A 23349-nucleotide genomic window follows, 5' to 3' on the forward strand; every position below is an offset into this window, starting at 1 on the left:
TAATAATTATTTTTGTTCATGAAAGGGATAGCTAGTAAGAAAGATAATAAATACTAAAGTTAAACTTGAATGTTGACATTAAATGTGCAGTACATGTTGTCTACAGTCAATATTTTTATCTTGACGTCTGTTTAGCAAATAAGTGAAAAGAGAAACAGATTAGACCGTTGATAGCACAGCACTGCACATTAAATGAGCAGCACTGAGGTCGAACAGCAAACACCATGGCAAACATGACCCTACAACCTTTTAATTGCCTTTTGAAATTTACACAGATACTACCGAATACAAGGCAGTGTTTTTTTGTTTTGGCCAAAAAAAGAATACAAGGCAGTGCACAGTGCAACCCCAACAACTGTTGTACTGTCATCTGAATTGATTTGATAGATCCGAATTCAATTTGGATCAGGACATCTTTTGTGGATTTTCAGTTAGTATTTCAGAAAGTTGGTTTTAGCCCATGCAACCATGTATGGAGAGAGAGAGAGAGAGTTAAAAGTTAAAAGCTGATGCATTTAGAGAGAGACAGACTTAAAAGTTAAAAGCTGATGCATTTATTTAGCTTCACATTAGTGTAAGGATAGACAACTCGAGTAAGAAATGGGGAATTGCCTTAATTCACTCAACTCAACCAGTGATACATTGAGTTTCTACATTCTTAGAAACACAGAAAACCTGGAGAATAGTCCATTAGAAAGTACAGTGAAGTGAACTATTGTTTACTGCACTTAGTAGTTCTGTGGTGAATAAAAGTCCATTGCTACCAAGAAATCTTGGGTTGAAGCTTCGAGCTTGGTTCATATCTTCCTTCCTTCCTTCTCCAAAAAAAAAGTTAAAAGGACTCAAAAAGAATACCCAGATCCAGCAAATGAAGCCCTCTTAACAAATCGACCTTTCATTCTAGGTCTCTTCTCTGCATTAAGTTTCCTCACCTCATACCTAATCTTCTTAGAAAACAACCTTGTCCTTCTCTTTTCTCTGTATCTTGACACTCTAGCTTCTCTTCCTCCATCTCCCATCACCCCTTGTCCTCCCCCTACTGCGCCTCCTCCCATATCCCCATATGGTAGATGATGATGATGAACACCCATGGAACATGTAGTCTGCAAGATCAAAACAAATTTTTTTTTAAATGGTTAATTGAGTGCAGAGATGATTAATAGTTATATAAATTATTGAACTTGAATATAAAGAAGCTTACCGAGCAGTCGGGCCACCAGTCATCTGGGTTGAAATGGAACTTGTCTCCGGTGGTCCATGGCGAACCCTGGCTAGCCCAAGCTGCGATGACGGCTTCGTAATCAAGCTTCAAATTATATCCGTCATTGATCTTCATCATCATGGCTGAAACTGCACCATGAGCTACACCACCAGCACCTACTTTCTCCTCCTCTACATCTTCGGCGGTGGTCGGAGAATCACAGTCAAAGTTCAAGTCTAGTGTTTCTCTTCCCATCTCAAATCCATCTGCATCAGGATCATCTACCTCTTCCTCCTCCACCTTAACCCTACCATTCCCAAATTCACACTCCATGGTTTCCATGGTTGTCTCTTCCTGTTTAGTATTCAACAAACCCAATTCTTCCATGCCAAACGTGTCTTCATCAAGCCCTCTACCAAGTAAGCTCTCCACATCAGCTGCGAACTCCTCAAGATCCATATCAGATGGTAGAAACCCAGGTAAATTCTCCACATCAATTGGCAAGAAACTCTTAGATTCACCTTCTAGAGCTGCAGTTGTTGCAGAAGTAGTAGTATTAGTCTCAATTGCTTCATTTGATGCAGTAGTGCAAAGCTCTGCAACTAAAGGATCGAAGATAGGAACGCGATAGAGAAGTTGGTCTTCGTTCTCGTTCGGAGAAGCTTCATCACTACCCATCTCAGGAACAAGTGGAAGTGGATTTACAGGCATGGGTTCTTCAGTCTTTGGTGGTTTCATGGTTGATTTGTTGCCATGCCGAGTTGTTCGAGCTTTTCGAGTGAAACCCTGATGCCAAGATGGTATAGAACTCTCAATTGTAGGTTTAAGTGAAGCAGTTTTGAGTCGAACCCTTTCATGGCGACGAGCTAATGAGTTTGCAGAATGAACTGAACCATCACAACCTTGACAAAGAAAAGCATCATCAGCAGCACAATACCACCGAGCACGTTTCACTAGACAACTATCGCAAGCTCTTGCGGTCTTACCACCGACAGCACTGGCAATTTTACCTTCGGAGCTCATGGTTTTGGTGAAGAAAATGAAGAAGAAAGCTGAGGAAAACTAAACCAAACCGATGAAGAGAGTACAAGTGCAGGTCTTATTTAGAGGATGCAAACACTGCAATTATTTTTTTGAGTTGAGAAAGAAGAGAGAGTGACTAGTGACCCACAAGAGGAGCTTTTCAGATTTTGTTAAGGGAAAGAATGCACTTTTGGGGGGCCAATGTAATGCCTTATCAGGTCTCTGATTGGCTAGGTTACTAATGCACATCCAATCCTTGGCTTCCTATTGGCTACCTGCTTAATAAAGGATTTCACATGGACCCACACTGAGGTAGCTAGATGGGTCCCATGACACAACCCTCCCATGTCCCATCTTAGATTGGGTCCATGACATGCCCCTATCCTTGTGTCCCTCTCCCTCTCCCTTTCTCTTGGTTTGTCTCTCACGCCCCACAATTGAATGGTTTTGTCTATACACTTCCATTATTCCTCTTTAAGCTTTGGCTGTGCTGCGGTCCCCCTGGTCTCTCTCTCTCTCTCTCTCTCTCTCTCTCTCTCTGAGACTTTCTTCTTCATGTTATGTCTTTCTCTCTCTCAAAGACTTCCCTTTTTTCTTGTTAATTAGTTTACTTGTATTTCTTGTATAGATCTTCTACCTCTTGCAAGGTTCTGCATGGTAAGATTCTAAAAGAAAAAATTGTTTCTCATGTTTTAATGTTTTGGTTTATTTTTAGAATAGAAACAGGATAAAACCTACATACTGAAGGTATAGAATCAAGTATTGGGTATATATAATCCAAAGGGGCATCAATGTGGTCCAGATCTAGATCTACCAAGTCTTAGCATGGTTCTGAAATTTCCTTGATGACTGGGTTGCAAGTCATGTACTTCATTTTATCTTATACAAGTGGGTTTTGCTTGACCTTGACTAGGTCTTTCAGTGCTTCAAGGTTCTATCATAATCAAGGTAGGATTTTTTTGTTTCAAAAGAGGCAATACGAAATGGTCCTTCCATGTACATCATATATCGACGAAAATTTGCTGATTCTTCAATTTTTTTACTGATTTTTCAGCAATTTTTTGTCTTTTTTCTGTCAAACGATTTTTTTTTGATAATTTTTTGTCATTTATATACAAAATTAGGGCGAAAGATAAAGTTGATTTACCAAAACACATAAAAATGTAAGGTTGATTGAAATTTTGAAATGCATAATAGAAACTGACAAGATTAATTGAAATTATAATGGGAAATTAAATTGTAAAGGTAAGGTTGATTGAAATTATAATTGGAAACAAAGGCATAATTGAAATTATAAACTAAGCTTGACTAAATCTATAAATTTATAAGTAGAAATCAAATCATAAAGTAATATTTGTATCTCTTTCTAATAATAATAATAATAATAATAATAATAAAGCAAATGTAGCCAAAATTTCAGCGTTTCGGGGCTTTGTTGGTTTCGCCAGCCAAAGAAACTCAATTCTCGCTAAAAAATCGGACATTGATCATAATTGCCCATTTATATAATCTGGGAAGGCTTACATAAGCTCTAACAACAAAGAAAAAAAATCTCTGTTATGCACAGCAATTCACTTTTTTATACTTAATAACAGGCTAATATTTAAAGTTTGATTTCAAATTTGAAAAATCCAAAATAGCCTTGCAGTTTCTTTCATTTCTCAACCAGTTATTTAGCATATATGTGCACTATTGTGTACAGCTAGCAGAGGATGTTTTCCCCAACAACAACCATAACCTTATCATCCCATCTCAATAATCAGCTATATGTTTCCCAAAGGATGAAATAAAAGACATAAGCCAAAGAACTAAGAGTAATAAGATTTAAGTATAAATAAGGATAAATTGGAGGCAATCAAAGTAGCATTTCAAAAACATCTCTTTACGCGGGATCAGTCGCACGGGTCCTTGTCCTTCATATAGCTCTTTCAGCATTCATATGAGCGTGTCGGCCTAGTACATGCAATATATCCTTTCTTATTACTTCTTCAATAATCAATTTAGTACTATCTTAATTGTAACCATTTTTTATTTTTTATTTTTTATTTTTTATTTTTTTTTTCCTTCTCTCCTCCCATTAAAAATTAAATGTTTGAACCCTTTAAACCTTGGTCCATGCCCAACCCAACAGAAAATTTAATGAAATACAAATAAAAACAATACATTCTTCTGTATTTCAAATTTCAGTATGCCCAAATAGGAATGGACAGCCAATGGTCGAATTGTCTGATGGTGTAGTGGAGTAAAATAGAAATGGAGAGATTGACAACTTTTTCCTTTTTTTGGAGGTAAAACAGAGATTGACATTAAGGGGATAAGGATTGTGGATTTGTGGATAGACATACAATTCTGTTTATATGTACATCTGGATAGATTAACAACTGTGGAATCTTCCAACCAGTTTTTCTCAGTTGATAAGGATTTGTGGTTCTAGCAGGTCTTCTCTTTCAGTTTACCATAGACTAGTTGAGAGTTGAGACAATTGTGGCAAACTTAGGTGGTTTCTGTTATCTTTGAAGTCATATTTCCTTGTCAGACAACTAGTGATGTTTTGGAGCTTGCAAGCCTGGTTGGTGTCCATTTGTTGAATAGGTGTGTTCACACTGTTCTGGTCTTATCAAGCCACACCCTCAATATTTTGGCTTTTAATTAAGGGAGAAAAAAATGAGAGAGATTTGCAGGATGTAGAAGAAAAACTTATTCACTCAGCCTTTGATAGAATCATAAACTAAAAATCTGCAAAGATATTTGCTCATACTGGATTATTTGAGGTTGACACCTGATATGAAAAAAAAAAATTACAATGAAAATTTTTCAAAAACATTGAAATGAATGATGTAAACTTTTACCCAATTCCCTAAATTGAAAAATCTCTCCAAAAAAATGTACTATAACTAAACCATTTTCAATCCTTGCAGACAGTGTCTCCCCCCTTGAGGATGTAATCAAGGTGCACGCAAGCTGGCCCGAAAGAACCTCAGCTTCCAAAAAAAAAAATGATAACTGATCACGTAATTACCAAAATAACTTGAAAAATGTGTTTTGGGTGTTTGTGATAAAATGGTTGCAAGAAAGAGCATAGATTTCTCATGACATTTAGTTCAGTCATAGTGGCTTATACCAGGACAAGCAATCACCATTAATATGAGTACCTTTGGGTGACAAAATGATGTGTATACACGTTTGCTCTTCAACATCAACTGGTGAGAGATGCATTATTTGCATCAAACTGATGGAGACACTAATTACAAGAAGCAATGCAGTAACAAGTAGGGAATGTCCAAACCTCTACTCTAATCTTCCCTGCTTCCGAATTACTTCTGGGTTTGAAATTCTGGTCTCAAGGTTGGAAGATCAGGACTAAGTTAGAGTGCCCTTCATTAAGGTCAAGATTTGGATCAAGGATGAGCACCCAACCTTATCACTTACTTCTGGAAAATGTCAGATGACAATATAAAAAATATGGATTGTTTTATTATTTTATGGTCAGGGTCAAGGTTAAGATTGTCTTGGTCTAATAGGATTACGATCAGATGCAAGAAAGAACTTTAGAATCAAAGTCAAAATAGGATATTTAGATCAAAATCTTGGTCTGGTGAAAGCCACGTTATTCAGGATCAAAATGTGGGTTTTTATGACTTCAATCCAACCCAATCAACCCTAGAAATGAGTTTGTTTTTGTTCAATACAAAACTTAAAAAAACTCTCCAACAAAGGGAGCGGGGGCCAGGGTCAGAATTTCCTCTAAACCCTTCACTGCACCCCCCCCCCCACCCCAAAACCAAGGCTTAAATCAAAGCATGAATGTAAGCTCCATGTGGAGCAAAACCTCACCTTGAGAATTGATACTACTTCCTCCTCAAGAGCTCCAAACTTGTATCCATATTTGGAAACAAGGCTGAAGTATGATACACTTGGCCCAAGGTTTGAGATGACACGAACGGTACTAGTAAATATCTCTCTATTGGATTGTACCTAATATGATACACGTGGCTATGGCTCTCTGGTGTACTATTTACTTAGGGGTGTAAATGGTAATCGAAATCCACTTCGCATCTATTTCGGGGTATCCGAATCTGTCCGATTACTAATAGGGTGCGGTTATGGTATACATCTTTCTTACCGATTATTATTCGTCCGATAAAATTATCCGATTAAGTTATTTATTTAAATTTATTATTTTTATAAATTTTGTACCTATGATATGTGACTATTTTTTAAAATTTTTTACTAAAATAACTACAAATTGCTAAATTCCTAAATTTCAAACCTAACCCTCACAAATAAAATGATAAAGATGTAAATAGATAATCAAAAACTTGTACTCAATATGTATAAATGCCCATTTAGAATAATCTACTTAAGAAAATAACTATCCGATTATCATTCGAATTCGACTGAATGCATCTGAAAACCGATAGAATATTATCCAAACAGTCCAAATATAATAGGATGTGGATATGGTATTACCACTATCCAATCCAAATCCGTCCGTTTACACCTCTATTAATATATTGGCCAATACAATACAATACTCAATACTAGACAATACATTTCTTAAAATCACAAAACCGATACAATACTTGATACCAATACTTTAAACCTTGCCTGTAACTTTCCTTCAATCAAAATCGGAGCCAACAGAAAGAACATTTTCTTTTTTAACTTTCTGGTCCTTCAATGGGATACCAGTTGAGGCCACCGTCAGTACTGGTGCAGCCTTTAGACTTGTATGAACATTACCAGTACTTTCATCCCATTTTCTCTTCTTTTCTCATTTCTTTGTCTTCTTGGATTTAAAATGTATTTAGCCAAACTCTAATACTCTTCTGAAACAATACATACAATTACCTTAAACAGTTACACATGATTCATGAATACAAGAGTTCAATTTCATACCCACCTGGAACCTTTTAGAATGGGGGCAAAAAAACAAAATTTGAACCCTACTGCTTTCTTTCTCTTATTCCTACAGTTCGACTTCTATATAGCTCTAAATTATACTGTAACTCGAATGTTATCTCCAGTCTTCAATTATTCTTCCTTATTACTAGCATGTTAACCTGTGGCACCCTAACTCTAGATAAAATCACAAACTAAATTCTCCCTCTCCAGGGCAGGCTCTCGGGATTGAATACCACCTTGATCCTTTCCTAATTCTCTAACCCAGAAACATAAATAATTTATGTAATCCTCTAAAAGAAACAGGTCACACTACTCAGGAAATTGCCAAGTTGGGGGAATTTTGTGCAGGGTCCTGGGTTCACCAGCCAAGAAACAATTATGTTCACAAACACCCTAAATATCACCTTTGTCCAGGAACAAAGACTAATTATGGTACAACGATATCCAAAAACTAAATAAAAATAAAATGAAAACAAGAAGTTACTATTGATAAGAAGCTTGTTGGTGTGGGTGGTAGTTCTGTACTGTTGGACCCATGAAAGCGTGAAGAAGATTCTGAGTTGCATTCATTTGCTGATTAGACCCATGGATCTCAACAACACATTCAGAACCCACAGCCTGAGGATCTTGCAGCTTCACTCTTGCTCCAGAAACCTGCATTTCAATGGAGGGCGAAGGGGAGACATGAAGAGATTAAGCAAAGCCTACTCCAGCAAAGGGTTTTCAGTTTAATTAATAATCATAAATATATTCCATTGAAATCTCCATTCATCAAAATCCTAGGGAACTGGCCCTATTTTAACACCTTGGACAGGTTTAAAAGCTTACTTCGCGGATATTGGAGATACTGCTGCCACCTGTTCCATGGTAAGAACCTATTCCACTATTTGGAACCTTAACCTCCATAGAACTGCCAACATTTGGGTATCTGCCAAACAAGGAAGAGAAAAAGATTCCTCAAAACTCATCTCTAGAAAATAGAAAACCACACATTTGAGAACAAGTAGTGACTGTACCCAGCAGCAGCTGGCTGAACAGGATAACTACGGCCTTCATATTCATGTCCTGGAGCCTGGAAATACCACCAGAGAATATTTAGAAAAATCAGAGATGCTAGATTACAAAAATGATTTCAATCCTCATTTAAGAAACCACATGAACTCATCAAAATGAAGATTAGTTCAGAATCAACATGTAAAAAATCATATATGATTTGGACTTTCATCAAGGCAGAGAATGACAGGATCTCTGTATTAGCACCGTCTTCCTAAAAATATGGTTGATCCAAAGCTAAAACATAAGGGCATAGAAGAAGACAGTGGGGCACTGTATCTGACTGGAATATGTAGACCCAAATTTCACAATTAGTTGAAGCCTACCACTTCAAAAGCAGCATAAAATAAAATATAGGAAATACACTAAGAAAAACAATATTGACAAAAAAATAATGCATCTTCATTAGCGTCTCACCCTAATAATATTTTTCTTCTTTTCATAAACTTCTTAATGATTTATTGGTTGCTTATAAGCAGGTATATACAAAATAATGACGCCAATATACCATGATGTTTAATGTGTAGCGCTGTTGATAGAATGAGAACTAGATTGTCCTCTCAGAAATCTAACCAACTTTCTTCTGCAGGGAACAACTTACAGATTTAATCAGTATTGAGCTCTTTACTCTGTTCCAGCCTTTTCCCTCAACCCTGCGTGCCATCACATCATCATCCATACTTTCTATTCTCTGTCCCACCATATGAAAAACTCAATACTTTGATTTAACCCCATACATAAATATAAAACCTCATAAAACCCCAACTCCTTTAAACCCAGGACTAATTCCACTCACAAATGAACCATCCTTTCTAAACTGCAATCCCAGTTTCATCCCAAATACTTTTTTACTTTTCTATTTACGCTAACAATAGCTAAAACAATTTACTCTCTTCTACTAAACTTAACAAAAACTTGGACTGATCAGTACTTGATTCTACCCTTTGAGATCTACATTGGAGAATCCTAGTTCAACATGTCATTACATTCTCTCCCCTCCCTCACAAACCCGAGAGGCCCATTTTTCATATTTACAGCATATGTCCAGCTTCTACATCTACCATTCAAAATTTTAGGAATGGGCTTCACATCTCCCTTCCCCACTCTGCTGCACACCAACAGAAATTCGAGTTTTCAAAAAACAACCAGCTAAATTGATGAAATGGGTCCTCATATATCATTCTTTCTCTCACTCCACCTATATCTACCCCACTACCCCCGCATCCTGCCCCCTCCTTCACACTCTTGTTTCCATTAAAACACAAGTTATACATCTTTCACTTGCCAAATTCAAGAACTGAGCTTCCTATATTTAACAAAACTGGTGAATCCTAGGGAAACTATAACTAAAATGAGCTCAACACACAATCTAGCAACCCAAGTTACATAAAAAACGATCAATATCCAGTTTTCTTTATCATCAGATTCTCCAAAACCAACCAACCAGTGATTACATTGTCAACCTGATCGACAGCCCCACTGTACAAATACCAGGCATATTAACAAGTCCCTACAAGAAAGATACCTGCACATGTTCATATCCACCAGAGCCACCAACTCCAGTCAGACCAGTAGGTGGTAGTGCTCTTCCAGGGTAGTTTCCAGGAGGACCATGAGGACCCGGAGGACCATGAGGACCTGGAGGACCAAATCCTTGAAAAGGAGGTGGAACAGGAGGAGGTTCGAGCGGAGCATTTGAACCTCGGAGAGTTCTCACTCTAAGTCTTGATGCAATCTCTGACAGTGCTTCTCTAGCAACAGTGAAACTTCCAGATATCTATATCACAGAAAGAGAAAGGGAAAGAAAAAAGGATCAGTTGACAGAATCATGAACTTACATGAAAACATGGAAAAGCATACTTGACTAGTGGAAAAAACTAAAATATCAGTGCACTGAGAAATCTGACACGAGGTATGATGCTAACCACATCACCTGCACAAGCTCTTCATCTGCAGAAGCACATTTAGGTTTCCCATCCTTGGATATAACACGAATATCTGCTTGTGTTCGTCTTCTCATTTCAGTAATTACATGACCTCCCTGTCCTAAGAGGCAACCAACCTTACTTGATGGAACAAGAAGCCTTGTTGTGATGATGCCTTTCTCAGACAGTTCACTTGTTTTGCTTTGAAGCTGAAGGATGGCATCAATTGTTGGTGACCTTGGGTTCCAGATTGCCTGAAGAAAAAGTTAACATGCTTATATTACAATTTTTACATGGAATACAAAAATTATATCCAAAGAAGAGATCATCACAAAAATGTCATGCAGATGTCATTTAAATGGGAGGAAGACTTACTTCAAAACAAGAGACAACAATTGCACGTTCCTCCGCCTCAGTTATCGTATCATCTACTTGAATGCTTGCTCCTGTTTCTTGTTGTAACTGTCTAACAGTAGAACCTCCCTTTCCAATTACTCCACCAATCTTTCCAGCAGCACACAAAATTTTCATAGAGAAGTCATCTGATGCCTCACCAGCAGCATTTCCAGGTGGACCAGCATCAAAACCACTTCCATATCCTCCCATCCATGGCGCTCGAGATGTACTGTGGGCACCAGAATTCTGGTGAGACCACATTGGATTTCTCTGTGGCAACATATTCCCAACAGGAGGGCCCGGAGGATAAAAACCAGGGCCCCCAGATGGCATAGGATAATTTAATGGTTGATTATCTTTGCGTGGATTCTGGTGCAATAGAGTGGAAACTTCATAGAGAGCCCTCTTTGCTATAGCTGATGGTCCAGATATCTGAAAAGTGCCTCGCAAAATTAGAGTTTATCTTGGATGACAAAGACCATGCAAAACTCTCCAGAACAATCTCCTGTAGACTATGCAAAGACCATGCAAAACTCTACAGAACAATATCCTGTAGACTAAGCATTTTGTGTGTGTGCAGAATCAAACATCAGCAATGACTAAAAGAACATACAAGAAACACAACCCAGTCTATAGATCAGAAGAGCTGCAACATAGTATCAACCAACATAATATAGAAGCCAGTTGAATTAGAAGTTCCAGGAACAGGTGTGACCGGTGCTTTGCTGAAAAGCTCAAAAATATAAATAGATCACTAGAATACCACAAATCAACTCTAGACAGCATCAAGAGTGAGAAATCAAGCACCCACTGATCCAACGGATAACCAAGTTGAGGCAACCTCTTAACTGTCTAGGTTCCAAAGCACTGTTAGGACACAAGGTCATGAACCTTGTAAATGTTTGTTTCAAAATCACTAGTTCAAAAATCAGTCAACGAAACATTATGCCAAATCCAACAGCTAGATATATTTGTACCTTTCAATCATAAATCAGGCAAGTGTCGAGAACCCTGACTAAATCCCTAAGCTTGTTCACCCTCTTGCTTGAGTAAAATCTAGTTTCATAATGGTAGCTAATCATTCAAAATAAATTTTAGGTTACGCAACACTTCAAAATGGCCAAGTACCAAATGACATGCAACATTTGTGGATTTTCCTATATAATTCATTCTTCATGTTCACGGCATAAACAATGAAGGGGCAAAGGAGGAACATTTAGCATAGGATTGAAATACAACAAGATATATGCCGATGTTTCAGCAGCCTGTAAAACATACTCTTGAAAAAGTGGGGCCTCAAGAAATAAATCATAAATTCTTTTTAGTCAAGTCCAGAGAGCCAAGAGTTATGGTTTAGAAGATAACTAAATAATAAGACAAATGCATGGGACAAGATTTGTGAGTTAGCACCTTTAAGTAGTGCAAACCAAAGGAGGATAGTAAAGGTTAGCATAAGAGAATAAAATTACACCCAATCAATAGATAATGGGGTTTGATAAATACCAGTTATTTGCCTCATGCATCATTATCAAGACTTCACCTAGGCGTCCAAGCACCTTGGTCTCCTAGGAGTGCACCTTGGCCACCTAGCTCACCATAGTGGTGCCACTTCATTTTATGGTCCCCTACAACAATTTGGATTGCCTAGGTGCTGTGGTTAACTATGGCTGGTATTTGCCTATTGCTCATTGTGTCAAGAATGCTCCATCAAGTAAGTGAGACTATAGCAACCTGAGCTAGATTTTGGCACCGAAGTGCTGAAAACACATAAAATCAGGGGCTTGAGATTATTAGTAAATTTCTGCACTCATTAGTATTAAGGAAATTGGGTTTAAAGAGGAAAGCCCACTCTGTCTGCTTGTTCACTGAAGTTTCTATGTTTAATTAGACCAGAGAATAAGAGTCTTATTTATATGGTAACCACCGAGACCGTGAATGAAAGAATAGATAGAAATGAAATTTTATTGGAGTTGGTCTTCCTCCTGGTTTGAACATCTTCAACAAATCCATCATCCTTATTCAGGGCTGAAGTCGATGTAACTCCCCATACTATTTCCTTTTATATGCTTACTTATTTTTCTTTCCCCATCACTCCTGTTGTTACCCTTTCAGTTGTTTTGTTCTACTGACAGATTCTGTTCAGCATGACAGAGATCAACCTTCTAACCCATTTCTTGCAACCTAACAATGTGGAAACCATTCACTTATCATGGACAAGCCTATCTGAGATGTACTAATGAGGAGTGAGGACATCAGGCTTAGGCGACAACTTCTGGGTCTACCAGCGACACCGATGTAGAGATCAGATTGACGACAAGTTCAGAGGCTAACCGATTGCTAGAGTCCTATGGTTTGACAAGGAGCATTGCCCACAGGCAATTATAAGAAATCTTTAGATTTGATTTGATTTTTTTTTTTTTTTTTGGGGGGGGGGGGGGGGGGTCTCTGTGGGTTGGGGTATGATTTTTTTTTAATACTTAATTTGATACATTTAGAGTCCTTCTGGATTGGGTGTTTATAATTGTACTTTTGGGTTTCCAAATTTGCCCCTAAATAATAAATCTAGGTAGAGAGTTCTTTAAGGTTTTCTTGGGAATTCAAGTGTAGGGTTGGGATGATTTAAGCTTCTTTATTCAAAGCCTTGAATTCAATAATTATGGAATGAATTATTGAGGGAAAGAAAATTTCTTGCGCAAGTTCTCTTCTCTCTCCTTGGTGTCTTGTCTTCCCTTCTCACGGTAAGTCTTCTTGTGCTCCCCTGCTCCCGACTTCTTCTCTTCTGTTTGGCAAGTACTTCTTGTCTTTCTTTCTTAATTGCTACTCTTTCTTCCCCATTCCGTCCTGCAGTCCACTGCTATTTCCTTACTTTATTTTTCTTTCTTTTATTCCTCCTTCTATCTTTTATGTACGGCAGCCTTGCTGATAACTTTTTATTTCATTCTTTCTTTCTTATTTCTTTCTTATTTCTTTCTTCTTTCTTTCCTCTTTCTTTCCCGTGAATATTTCTTCTTTCTTCAGCCTACCAAAAGCCCTGCTGTTCCTTTATCTATGTTGTTTGTTCCTAGCTCTCTACCCCGTCTTCTTTTCCATTTTCCTTTTCCTCTCGTTCCCTTGTTACCCATAAAATATTTTTCCCATCAATTGTTTTAACAGTTTCTTGGTTTCCCTTGTTCTCATTGGATACACCCTAACCCTATTTCATTGCTGTTATTTCTCTAACCATCGTTTTGCAGCCCCATAAGAAACAGCAGGTATATCTATTTACCCCATTATCTGTCTTTAGTTATTCCCCATCTCATTTTTCCTTTATTTTTGCAGTAGGTACACTTGCATTATCCCTAGTTTCCCTACATTGTTATTTGTTGTATATCCATGTCAGAAATAGGATCTTGACTAGGGCAGCTACTACTTTCTTGTATTATATGATCAACTTGCATTCGGTTAGTGTTACAATGCCATGATCCCCATCGCCATGTTTCCCTATTCGATCCTTGCTCAGTTATTATTAATCAGGGCTGAAATTGATTTCTATTTCTTTGCTACGATTGTCTAATTTGCACGTCTAATCAGATTAGGACTGCTGCAATTCCCTTTATATTTATTAACTACCATGAATAATCGTCTAATCTAAAAACTAGAAAAACCAGCCTTTGTAGATTCCCCTAGTTTCTAAGGATCCCCTTGCATCATGTAGCTTAAGGTCTCATGTATGAAGTCATATGTCGTTTCTAGGCTTTCCCATGAACAGTTTTGCACTGTTCATCTTTTTGTGAATTTTAACTTGATTTTAGGAGGTTGTTTCTATCAGACACCATTTTTCCCACCTCAATTGGTCTTTGCGTTCACAATCTACTCCCTGTTTAACTGTTGTATTGTAACAGGGAAAAAATCCACTTCAAACAAGTCTTCCGTGCCACCAATTCTGTTGGCAAAAGACTAAAGAAGACTTTGGGGGTTATTTCTAACCCTATTTTGCACTCCTTCCTTTGATCATCCTCTCTTGTCCATATTCTATAAGCCATTCCAGAAGTTTCTCTCTTTACAATAAATAATGATCCACCACCCTCTCTTCCCCGTATGCTTTTAAATTCAGGTTATTACAAATTTGCCACTCCCATTTGCAACCTTTGTTTTAGTGCCCGAACTGTCATTTTCTCTGCACTTTTGACAATATATAGTTCGCCAGGCCCATAGGGAACCTAAATAGGCTGTTTGAGCTCAGATGGCATCAATTAGTATCAAAGCAGAATTTCCAGCAAGAACTAACCATGAAAGGTCCCCGGTAGCAAACCAACCTTAAGCTCTACAAGCAGTACAAGGAGCTGCATGAAAATGAGAAGAGTGAAGCAAAACATGACAAATTTATGTAAGTCACTTGAAATACACTTGACAAGCTACTAGATATGATTTGGAAAGCCATTTGTTGATGTTTCTTCCAGACTTCAGTTAGTTCCCCATCCTCCGGTAGTTGATTCTTCAAGGAACAGGCTCATTGTTGTCTCCTGGTGACCTGCGTCAAACCTCCAGTCACCCTGATGACTCGCCCCCCCCCCCCGGCAAAAAAAAAGTCTCCTCGTTGACTGGTTTCCTCCCCTCCCTTCTTTACATTTCTCTCCCCTTCCAGGGCTTTGGTAATGATAGGATATTCATCCAAAAAAATGCTGAAGCAAGAACTAGCTCCTTGATTTCATAGCATACATACCAAAGGTACGCCTAAAAAGTAGCAAACTGACACAGCTATACCCCATGATATTCACACGGAAATTTTCCAAGAGGAACTATGACATCAGGATTGAGTAACACAAAAGTCGGAAACCACAGGGAGACCAGTTGCAGCGGGTCTAATACAATAAAGAAACAAAAGTAGATAACTGAAAGTCTATTTTTATTGCTTTAAAATTGTTTATATATATGAAAGAAGAGCATCACAAGATAAGGTCGAAGGGATATAGAAGGGCCGATAGAATCAGCTATCTCAGCCTATCATCCTATGATCCTCTCACCCAGGGATTCTCATCCATGGAACCTCCCCATTGCTGCATCTAACAGCTTCACAAATAGCTCTTATTTATTCAATCTCTGACCTCTGTTCTGTTCACTACATACTCATTTATGATAACTTTTATTTCAAAACCAACCCAATCCTAATCTATGTAAAAAAATAATAATAATAATAATAAATAATAAAACCTATAGAATTGAAACGAGAATCTGACTGCATTCCCAATTAGGAATACAGCTCAACTAGGAAGCTAAATAAATGTCAAAGTTAAAAATGACAAAAAAAAAAAAGTAAAAAATCAACTCCTCTAAGCCAGCAATCTATATGAGCCCCAAATCACTCTTTTGCAAGAACTGTATAGTGTGAACAGTGTCATGACTCATGAGGTACTGTTCGTGTAAAGAGTAACTTTTCCCCTTTGGTCTTCTTCATGCTTTGATAAACATCAAGAGTCTAATGGAGAATCAGTGACTTGCCTCTATATACATAGAAGTAATCCACGCGGGTTGATTGGAATGATTAGTAATTTTTGGAGTTCGTGCGCCGCTGCTTGCAAGTACTGAAAGCCGATTGCTTTCCTTTCTCATTCCTCTCTTAATTTTCCTGCTCAGTCTATTTCAAAGTATGCCTCCTCTGTTACACCACTTCTTACAGTTCTCCATTCTGCTCTCAAAATTTTATATTCTCTGCTTTTATTAAACCCTTTGTCAGCTCTTTCCTGCATCATGTGTACAGCATTAATATTCCTGTTAACTGAGTTTTCTTCCTGAGACTTATGTAAATGTCCTTCACTAAGGGCAATTCAAACTAGTCTCATACCCAAAAGATCCCCCTCTGCTGTGAGTTACCTCATCGGTTTCAGACCCAGTTCTTAACTACTGTCAGATCCTGTTTTTACAACCTTCCACTAGATCACCAAGTAGCTGAATCCAACAAAGGTCTATTGGGACTGAAGGTGCTATAGGTTAGCATATACACCTGAGGTCTGCCAGTGCAGTAATCAGAGAGTTCCATCACTTCTGCCAGTGCAGTAATCAGAGAGTTCCATCACTTGCAATCAGACTAGGTACCACAAGATTCAGTTGTGACCTAATACCTGTACACCTGAGGTCTGCCAGTGCAGTAATCAGAGAGAGTTCCACCACTTGCAATCAGACTAGGTACCACAGGATTCAGTTGTGACCTAATACCTGTTTTGCAGTTAAGGACAAAATTACTATAGTTAGACGGCCCCACATAACAGACATTGTTTCTGTTATATTTCTATCCTAATTTAAAAAACTTTCACAAACCCTCATTTCCAATAACTGTACCTATTTTATTACTATAAGGGGTTGTAAACTGATCTAAAATATATGAAACTGCTAGTGTTCAATGCAATTGAATTTCCATTATTTTTGCAGGCACATTGCAACCTTAGGCCTTGACACACTAGTCAGACACTTAAAACCAGCAATAATAAATTATACTATATTAAGTGTAAAGACCAGTATCAAGATTTTCTAAATTGCCCTCAACCTAAAGCAAGTGGTATAAAACTTGAACCATATATTACCAAAAACAAGTACCAAGACATCTGAAATAATAAATAGCTCAGCCGTTGCTTTTGGTTTTCTTTCCTTCTTTTCTGATGAGCAGCCATGGCGTCTGAATCTCTCATGAATTCTATCAGGCTGTACTAATTAACTGACATCATGAAGCCAACACCACATTCAAATTCAAACTAACAAGAGAAGTTCTGAACTTAAATCAAATGAGAGATAAATAATAGGAAACTGATGCGGACCCTGATCCAAAGAGCTTAAAGCACAACCCCTCCTAGCACAGGCCAAGGAGTAATCTGCTATTGTGGGCTTCACAGAGAGAAAAGCAGAAGAATAGAAGAAGGCGGAAGGAAAAACTCACTCACATATAGACACACAGACATGGCTCCTGCCAAACTCAAATTTCATTCAAAACTTATGATCGTTTAAAAACATCCCAAAACTAGTTGAATACATCAGGCACTCAACCCGAAAAGAAAAAACTCTTTGTCACAACAGCGTTTCAATGGGAATAAGTATCACCCATTCAGAGAAGAAAGATCATCAGACTACAGAAAAATATATAGAGATATGACATGCCAATTTGCAACTTGCTGTAATCTTCTACTGAAAAGAATTCAATAAAGTACAATAAAAAGTAAATTTTATACCAAGTAATCCCTAACACTCAACAAGAATACTTGAAAACCAACGAACAGGCACAATCAGTACAGTACCTGCACTAACTCATCATTGTTCATTGCACAAGCAGGCAGGTGCTCCGTGGGCAGAATACGAATGTTTGCATTAGTTTCAGTCCGCAATTTCTGGATGATGTTTCCACCTTTTCCTAAAAGACATCCCACTTGATTATTTGGAACAAGAAAGCGTGCAGTGACTACATTGGTTTCGTTGTTATCTTCACATGTTATTCCACCAAAGAGATCATCTTCCTCAACAATTCGATCATGAATTTTTAACAGAGCATCCTGGGCCGGACAATGTGGTTGCATGGACTCATGTTCATTTTCAGTGAGAACATCATCATCATCATCATCCTCATCATCTTCATTGGAATTGTATCTCCTAGGTTTTCTTGTGGCAGAGCTAGAGATAATGATTACTCTTTCATCTGACCCAGGAACAGATTCAGCAACTCTAATCTTGGCACGGGTCTCATCTCTCAAGGCATTGATTATGCTACCACCTTTCCCAATAACACTACCAATCTTGGTACTTGGACAGAGAATACGATAGACCGTGTCAGAAGCATTAGGAGGTCCAGCATTCTGTTCCTGACTAAAATTTGGCCTTTGACTCCTTCTGTTGCTCTTCTTTTTCTTAAATTGGAATCGTTTCTTGAAAGAACCAGGCTTGTTCTTATCCATAATGAAAAAATAGTGATCTTACAGTATTGGAGCACAACCAAAGCCTGAGAATTTTCAAGGAGAAATGGTCATCAGTTTACCCACAAAAAACAGGGGAAAACAAAGTTGCTTTTACAGCTGAAAATCATGAAACAAATAATGCAACCATATTCTGGGGACTGTTGACTTTGTATTTACTTAAATATGATTGTTATTTTTCTATTCCTCATTTTAATTCACTGGTTTGAAACATGCCTCGTAGTAGAATGTAAAGTTACATGTTGCATCTTAAACACATTTACAGTGGAAGTATTAAGATACCAAGCAATTTAATAGTTCCACAACAATCTCAAATAAACACCCATGATATGGCAATAAACTAATAATCACCTGTAGAAGAATCTCCAAATATGTGAACCACACCTTCCTAAAATCTCACAGGCCTTGCCTTTTGGGCAAAGCAGAGAATCAATAACTTTCCAAAACAAACCCAAACCAACAGTTTTTTTTATAACATTATCAGACTAAATTTCATTCAATAAAAAGAAAAAGTGTTCCAACCATATTATCAGACAAGGTTTCATCTTGAAAAATCGCTTCACTACCTATAATGGGTACCAACCAATGTACGAAATTTTGGGGAAAAATTCACAAAAATCCTGTTGTCTTGAGCCCACTGAGACGAAATTGAGTTAGTTAACTGAATTTCAATAAAATTTCAGTATTTCGAATTTCAAGGATTTGTAATTGTAAATTGTAATAGAGATTTGACTACTTCTAAAATTTTGTTCTTGCATCTTAATGAAAGTTTCAATGTTTTCTTACATATCCATCTTTAGATTTGTGAACATACATGATCCAGTTTTGTCCGCATACAGCTGGGCATGTGCAAATCAAGAAGACCAATTTGTGTTAGGTTTTAGTCAAAAATAGAGTTGCCGTTGTGTTTATTAGCCTCAAATTGGACTGTACACCAAAAATAAGACCCAAAACCCACCTAAAACCCACCAAGACATGCAACCAAAACATGGCATAATGATGTACCATGTTTCGGCGAAATTTTTTGGTATCTCAGTGTCTCTATTTGAGGAAATTTTGAATTAAGACACTGACATAGTGACATTAATGGATGTAAGCCACCCAGAAGCGGAAGCACCAGCAGGGGCCGCGGCGAAGCAGGCGGCAAAAGCGACCAAGCGTAGTCAAATTTTAATATAACTACTAACAAAACGTATAATAAACAAGTACAAACAAACACAACAACACACATAAAAATAAAAATAAAATAAAAAAAAAAAACACAGAACAGAGAAAAATTATCCAAAAAAGAATAAAACAAACCACCACAACACATAAGACAAACAAAAAGAGCAGTATTATACAAAACAAGTGAAAACAAAAGAAAGAAAAGAGAACAACGAACAGAAATGGCCAGACACGGCAAGGCCCAACCAAAGGCCACATATTAAAAACGGCATGAGGATAAATTATGATTAAAAAAAAAGAAAATAAATGCACAAATACAAAGTAAAAAAGCGGGCACGGCGGCAAGGCGCAAAGGGCAACCCGAATGGTAAGCAAGCGGCAAGAATCAGCCCGAGTTGCGGCACAAGCGGCAAAACCGCTGCCGCCAGGCGCGCGGACGCTTGTAACCATGCTCTTAACATCATCCCTCCTCAAACATTATACTCACAGAATTAAGACAACTTTTTGAATAATCTCTAAAATTAAGAAGCCAACATAACTTGAGATTCTAAAGAATTCCCTACATGCTCATGTTGACCAAGGGATGATTCTAACTCACTAGAGATTACTCTACCAAGTTATTGGTTTATATGATATTCGGGAACTATAACAAACCTAATAGCTCAGTGGGTTCTGTAGACATTAGACTTTTTAGTTCTGGGATTATTCATGTAATGGGCCTACTTATAAGCCCATAAAAAGGGTGTCATACTAGTAGAGTAGTACATGGGCTCAACTCAGTGTTTGAGTCAGTTGTGTGTTAGATTAGGATCCTTAATAGCTACGAAGGATTTTGGTTTGATTGTATTTACCTTATTGAGTCTTTTAGAGTAACTTAGGAGCCCTTTTACAAGTCTTTTAGCTCTATACGTAATGCATTCCCCTTCAATGAGGGATGCTTCCATTAATAACATGATCTTATTATAAAAGTTTCAGTGTTGTTGAGCAATGCATGTGCGGTTGGCATCCCAACTCTGATTCCTTCTCCTTTCCCCTCCCAAGAACACCTTTTACCATTCAAAGTGTTGTTTGAGAAGATCTTCAATAACAGTAAGTTGAGTTATCCCCAACCCACTTCTTCTTTTTTTAATCTTCTAATTTCCCAAACCTATTTCCCCCTTTCTTAAATTTTCATTTCCATAAATGCTATCATTTAAAACCCATTCCTGTACCCAAATAACCATTAGAATCCAGTAGAAATTCATCCCATAGCCGATACACATAATCCCCTTCACCAGTCAAGCTTGCACTTCAAATAACATTCCAAGATCCAATGTTTACCCCTCCTTGAATTTTTGGATTGCCAATCTAACCATTAAGACCTCAAAGATTGAGACCACATACACCCTACACCTAACCCTTTACTCAATCCAAATTGCAACCCAAACAAAGCATGAAGCATGTAGGCATTTCTAAGGGTCAAGGCATGCAAGCATTTATTTTAAAGGTGCTTGTTAATTATTTTATTATTAGGTTATATTTTGGAATACTATATTGATTGGTTTCCGTATATGCTTTTCATACTGAGTGATGCACTAAATCATTAAAAAACAAAACAAAATAAAAATATGCAACCTTTTACTCTATTTTTGAAATAGTTTTGTAAGCTTGTGTATATTGTGTATACACTGTGTCACACTGAATCATCCAAAAAAACGAAATGGAAGAGGAACTCCTATTCTCAGAAGAAATTCTTGACTTGGAAATTCCATCATTCCTGCTCCTGCTCGACGTGGGCAGCATAGAATGGCTGCCTGTGGTGTAGCCAGTCGCTGTATTTCAGTAGTATATGGGTACAAGATTTTCTGTGGGTATAAGATCTTTATATCCAAATCAAATTATGCAACTGTTAGTATGAGTCATTTATGCTTTTCATCTCATGATTATATGATTACATAATCTAAGACTATTTTATTTTGTGTTTCACTTATTCTGTAAAGTTTTGGTAATATGATTACGTAAATTCCTTGATTGTTGACCTAAATTTAATGTTTTATGTATGGATTGTTGATTTCATCAGTTCATTGTAAATCTAAAGGACTGCTTCTAATGGTTCTTTGATATTTACTTAGCATATAGGTAGAACTACATAATTTTTAATATGCAATTTGAGCCAACTAAAATTCTTATGAAAGGTGACCTCTAATGGCTGCGACATCGCCAAGACAGTCAAGAAGGCCCTCAAAGGCCATAGTCGCTGCGGCTAACTAAGATCCCTTTCCAAGTGACGGTAACCTTAACCATCTATCCCACAAGCAATCTTTTAACCTTTCACCATCACTGTTCAACATTGAAACCAAATCTAACCGTAACCATTTGATTTGGTTTTTCATAAGAACTTGGGTAATTGGCCGCCATCAAGACCAAGTTGACAACTCTAATGCAAACAAGCCACAAAGAAGTTAAAGATAAAGAAGAGATGCCCTTTCTATTCTAAAAGCATAAACACAAAACCTAGCAAACACAATGCTAGAGCCTAGAGCATTTAACCTGTAATATGCAGATAAAGCCATCAACCTAAAGAACCTTGGATGCAAAGCAAGTTTTCGAGAAAAATTCCACACTAGGGTTAAGTTGAGAAACGTGCCTTACAATTCTGAGGATATCTACGAGTGGTAACGGAACTCAAACTCTCGGAAAAGAAGAAAGGGATCAAGTTAGCCAACCACAAATCTTACAGCCTCCTTGCTTGATTTATTCTCTCTCCCCAAAAACTATTTTCCCAGCAACAATTATTCCCTAATGACTACTTACAGCAATAAAAGACCCAACTCGTACTAAAGCTAGTACCTTTAGGAACTCTTAAATAGCATCTGTGCCTCAAACTTGCTCATCATCAGACCCATGCAAAATTGATATCATAGTTTATGTTTGTCAGAGGGTAATATAAAAAAATGATATAATTTGCATGTAAAAACCCCTCTGTTATCCAATCCTCCATCGTAAGCAATCGAAATAGTTCTAGGAATTCAGATTTTAGCGTGTGGGAGAAATGCGACAATGTCTTTCCACAAATGAGAAGCTCAAGAACGAGAAAACAAACAAAAAAGTGGAAGAAGCATACCGTAATGAATTCGGAGAAGATTTCGAAGCCGGTATCAATGGACGGGAATGACCACTCACAGTCGCTCCGCTCTTCTCCGTCTGTGTGAAGAAGACATTAGGGCTCACAAGATTGATTTTCTTTTACACGCTTTGTTTATACGTGTGGGTTAAATTCGTGTGATTTTCACGCAGCGGGATAGAATTCCTAAGGCTACGTTTGGATGCAAGGAAAAAGAAGAAAATAAAATTTTAAGCAACATTTTAACCGATTCTACAATAAGATTAGGCACGAGTTAGGCTGTTAACCGGGAGCGGAGTACATTGTACTAGGCTGTTAACCGGTAGCCGGTTGTAGTTGATATTAACTAAAGTCTCCATTTTTTTTTTTTTTTTTTTTTGAGGGGTAAGTAACTAAAAAGGGAACCATGGATCCAGCTTCGGTGATGTGCATTTAATGTGTTTGCCGCATTCGACTGAGATCTTGATCCAACGTTCTTTTTTTGTAGAACAATCATGCGCCTTTAATGCGCAGGACTGAAGCAAAATGTAGGAAACGATATTGTTTATATCTGATTAAGATTGTTTTCTAATTTTGATTTTGAAAAACTCATTGTACATGGAAAAACCCAAATCTAGATATATCTTTAGATATGCTTCTTGATGA

General features: G+C 37.6%; 2 protein-coding genes across 2 annotated transcripts; both read right to left on the reverse strand.

Annotated features, from left to right (window-relative positions):
• Positions 1 to 481: 481 nt before the first annotated feature.
• LOC149000398 (zinc finger protein CONSTANS-LIKE 16-like) lies at positions 482 to 2356 on the reverse strand. Its single transcript, XM_089140995.1, has 2 exons — positions 1202 to 2356; positions 482 to 1103 (listed from the first exon to the last, which is right to left on the reverse strand). The coding sequence occupies exons 1-2, from the start codon at positions 2222 to 2224 to the stop codon at positions 843 to 845; spliced, it is 1284 nt and encodes a 427-aa protein (XP_088997121.1). The 5' UTR covers positions 2225 to 2356; the 3' UTR covers positions 482 to 842.
• A 4892-nt stretch (positions 2357 to 7248) lies between these two features.
• Positions 7249 to 22819, reverse strand: LOC149000399 (KH domain-containing protein At4g18375-like). The gene is made up of 8 exons (XM_089139609.1): positions 22705 to 22819; positions 17766 to 18460; positions 10483 to 10935; positions 10116 to 10361; positions 9708 to 9959; positions 8146 to 8201; positions 7958 to 8057; positions 7249 to 7783 (listed from the first exon to the last, which is right to left on the reverse strand). Exons 2-8 carry the CDS (start codon positions 18414 to 18416, stop codon positions 7613 to 7615), a joined length of 1929 nt encoding a protein of 642 aa, XP_088995735.1. The 5' UTR covers positions 18417 to 18460; positions 22705 to 22819; the 3' UTR covers positions 7249 to 7612.
• Positions 22820 to 23349: the final 530 nt, after the last annotated feature.

This window comes from Hakea prostrata, chromosome 11 (assembly GCF_041222555.1).
Source record: "Hakea prostrata isolate BN-2017 chromosome 11, UWA_Hpros_2, whole genome shotgun sequence".
NCBI classification, from domain to species: Eukaryota; Viridiplantae; Streptophyta; class Magnoliopsida; order Proteales; family Proteaceae; genus Hakea; species Hakea prostrata.

What these genes read in the sequence shown, in the direction of transcription:
- LOC149000399 (XM_089139609.1), bottom strand. Translation starts at nt 18,416, where the DNA reads ATGGATAAGAACAAGCCTGGTTCTTTCAAGAAACGATTCCAATTTAAG. An exon ending in GTGGATATGAACATGTGCAG is followed by an intron (nt 8,202 to 9,707) that starts GTATCTTTCTTG and finishes TGGTATTTCCAG; the next exon opens with GCTCCAGGACATGAATATGA. An exon ending in GTTCAGCCAGCTGCTGCTGG is followed by an intron (nt 8,058 to 8,145) that starts GTACAGTCACTA and finishes CTTGTTTGGCAG; the next exon opens with ATACCCAAATGTTGGCAGTT.
- LOC149000398 (XM_089140995.1), bottom strand. Translation starts at nt 2,224, where the DNA reads ATGAGCTCCGAAGGTAAAATTGCCAGTGCTGTCGGTGGTAAGACCGCA. An exon ending in ACTGGTGGCCCGACTGCTCG is followed by an intron (nt 1,104 to 1,201) that starts GTAAGCTTCTTT and finishes TTGATCTTGCAG; the next exon opens with ACTACATGTTCCATGGGTGT.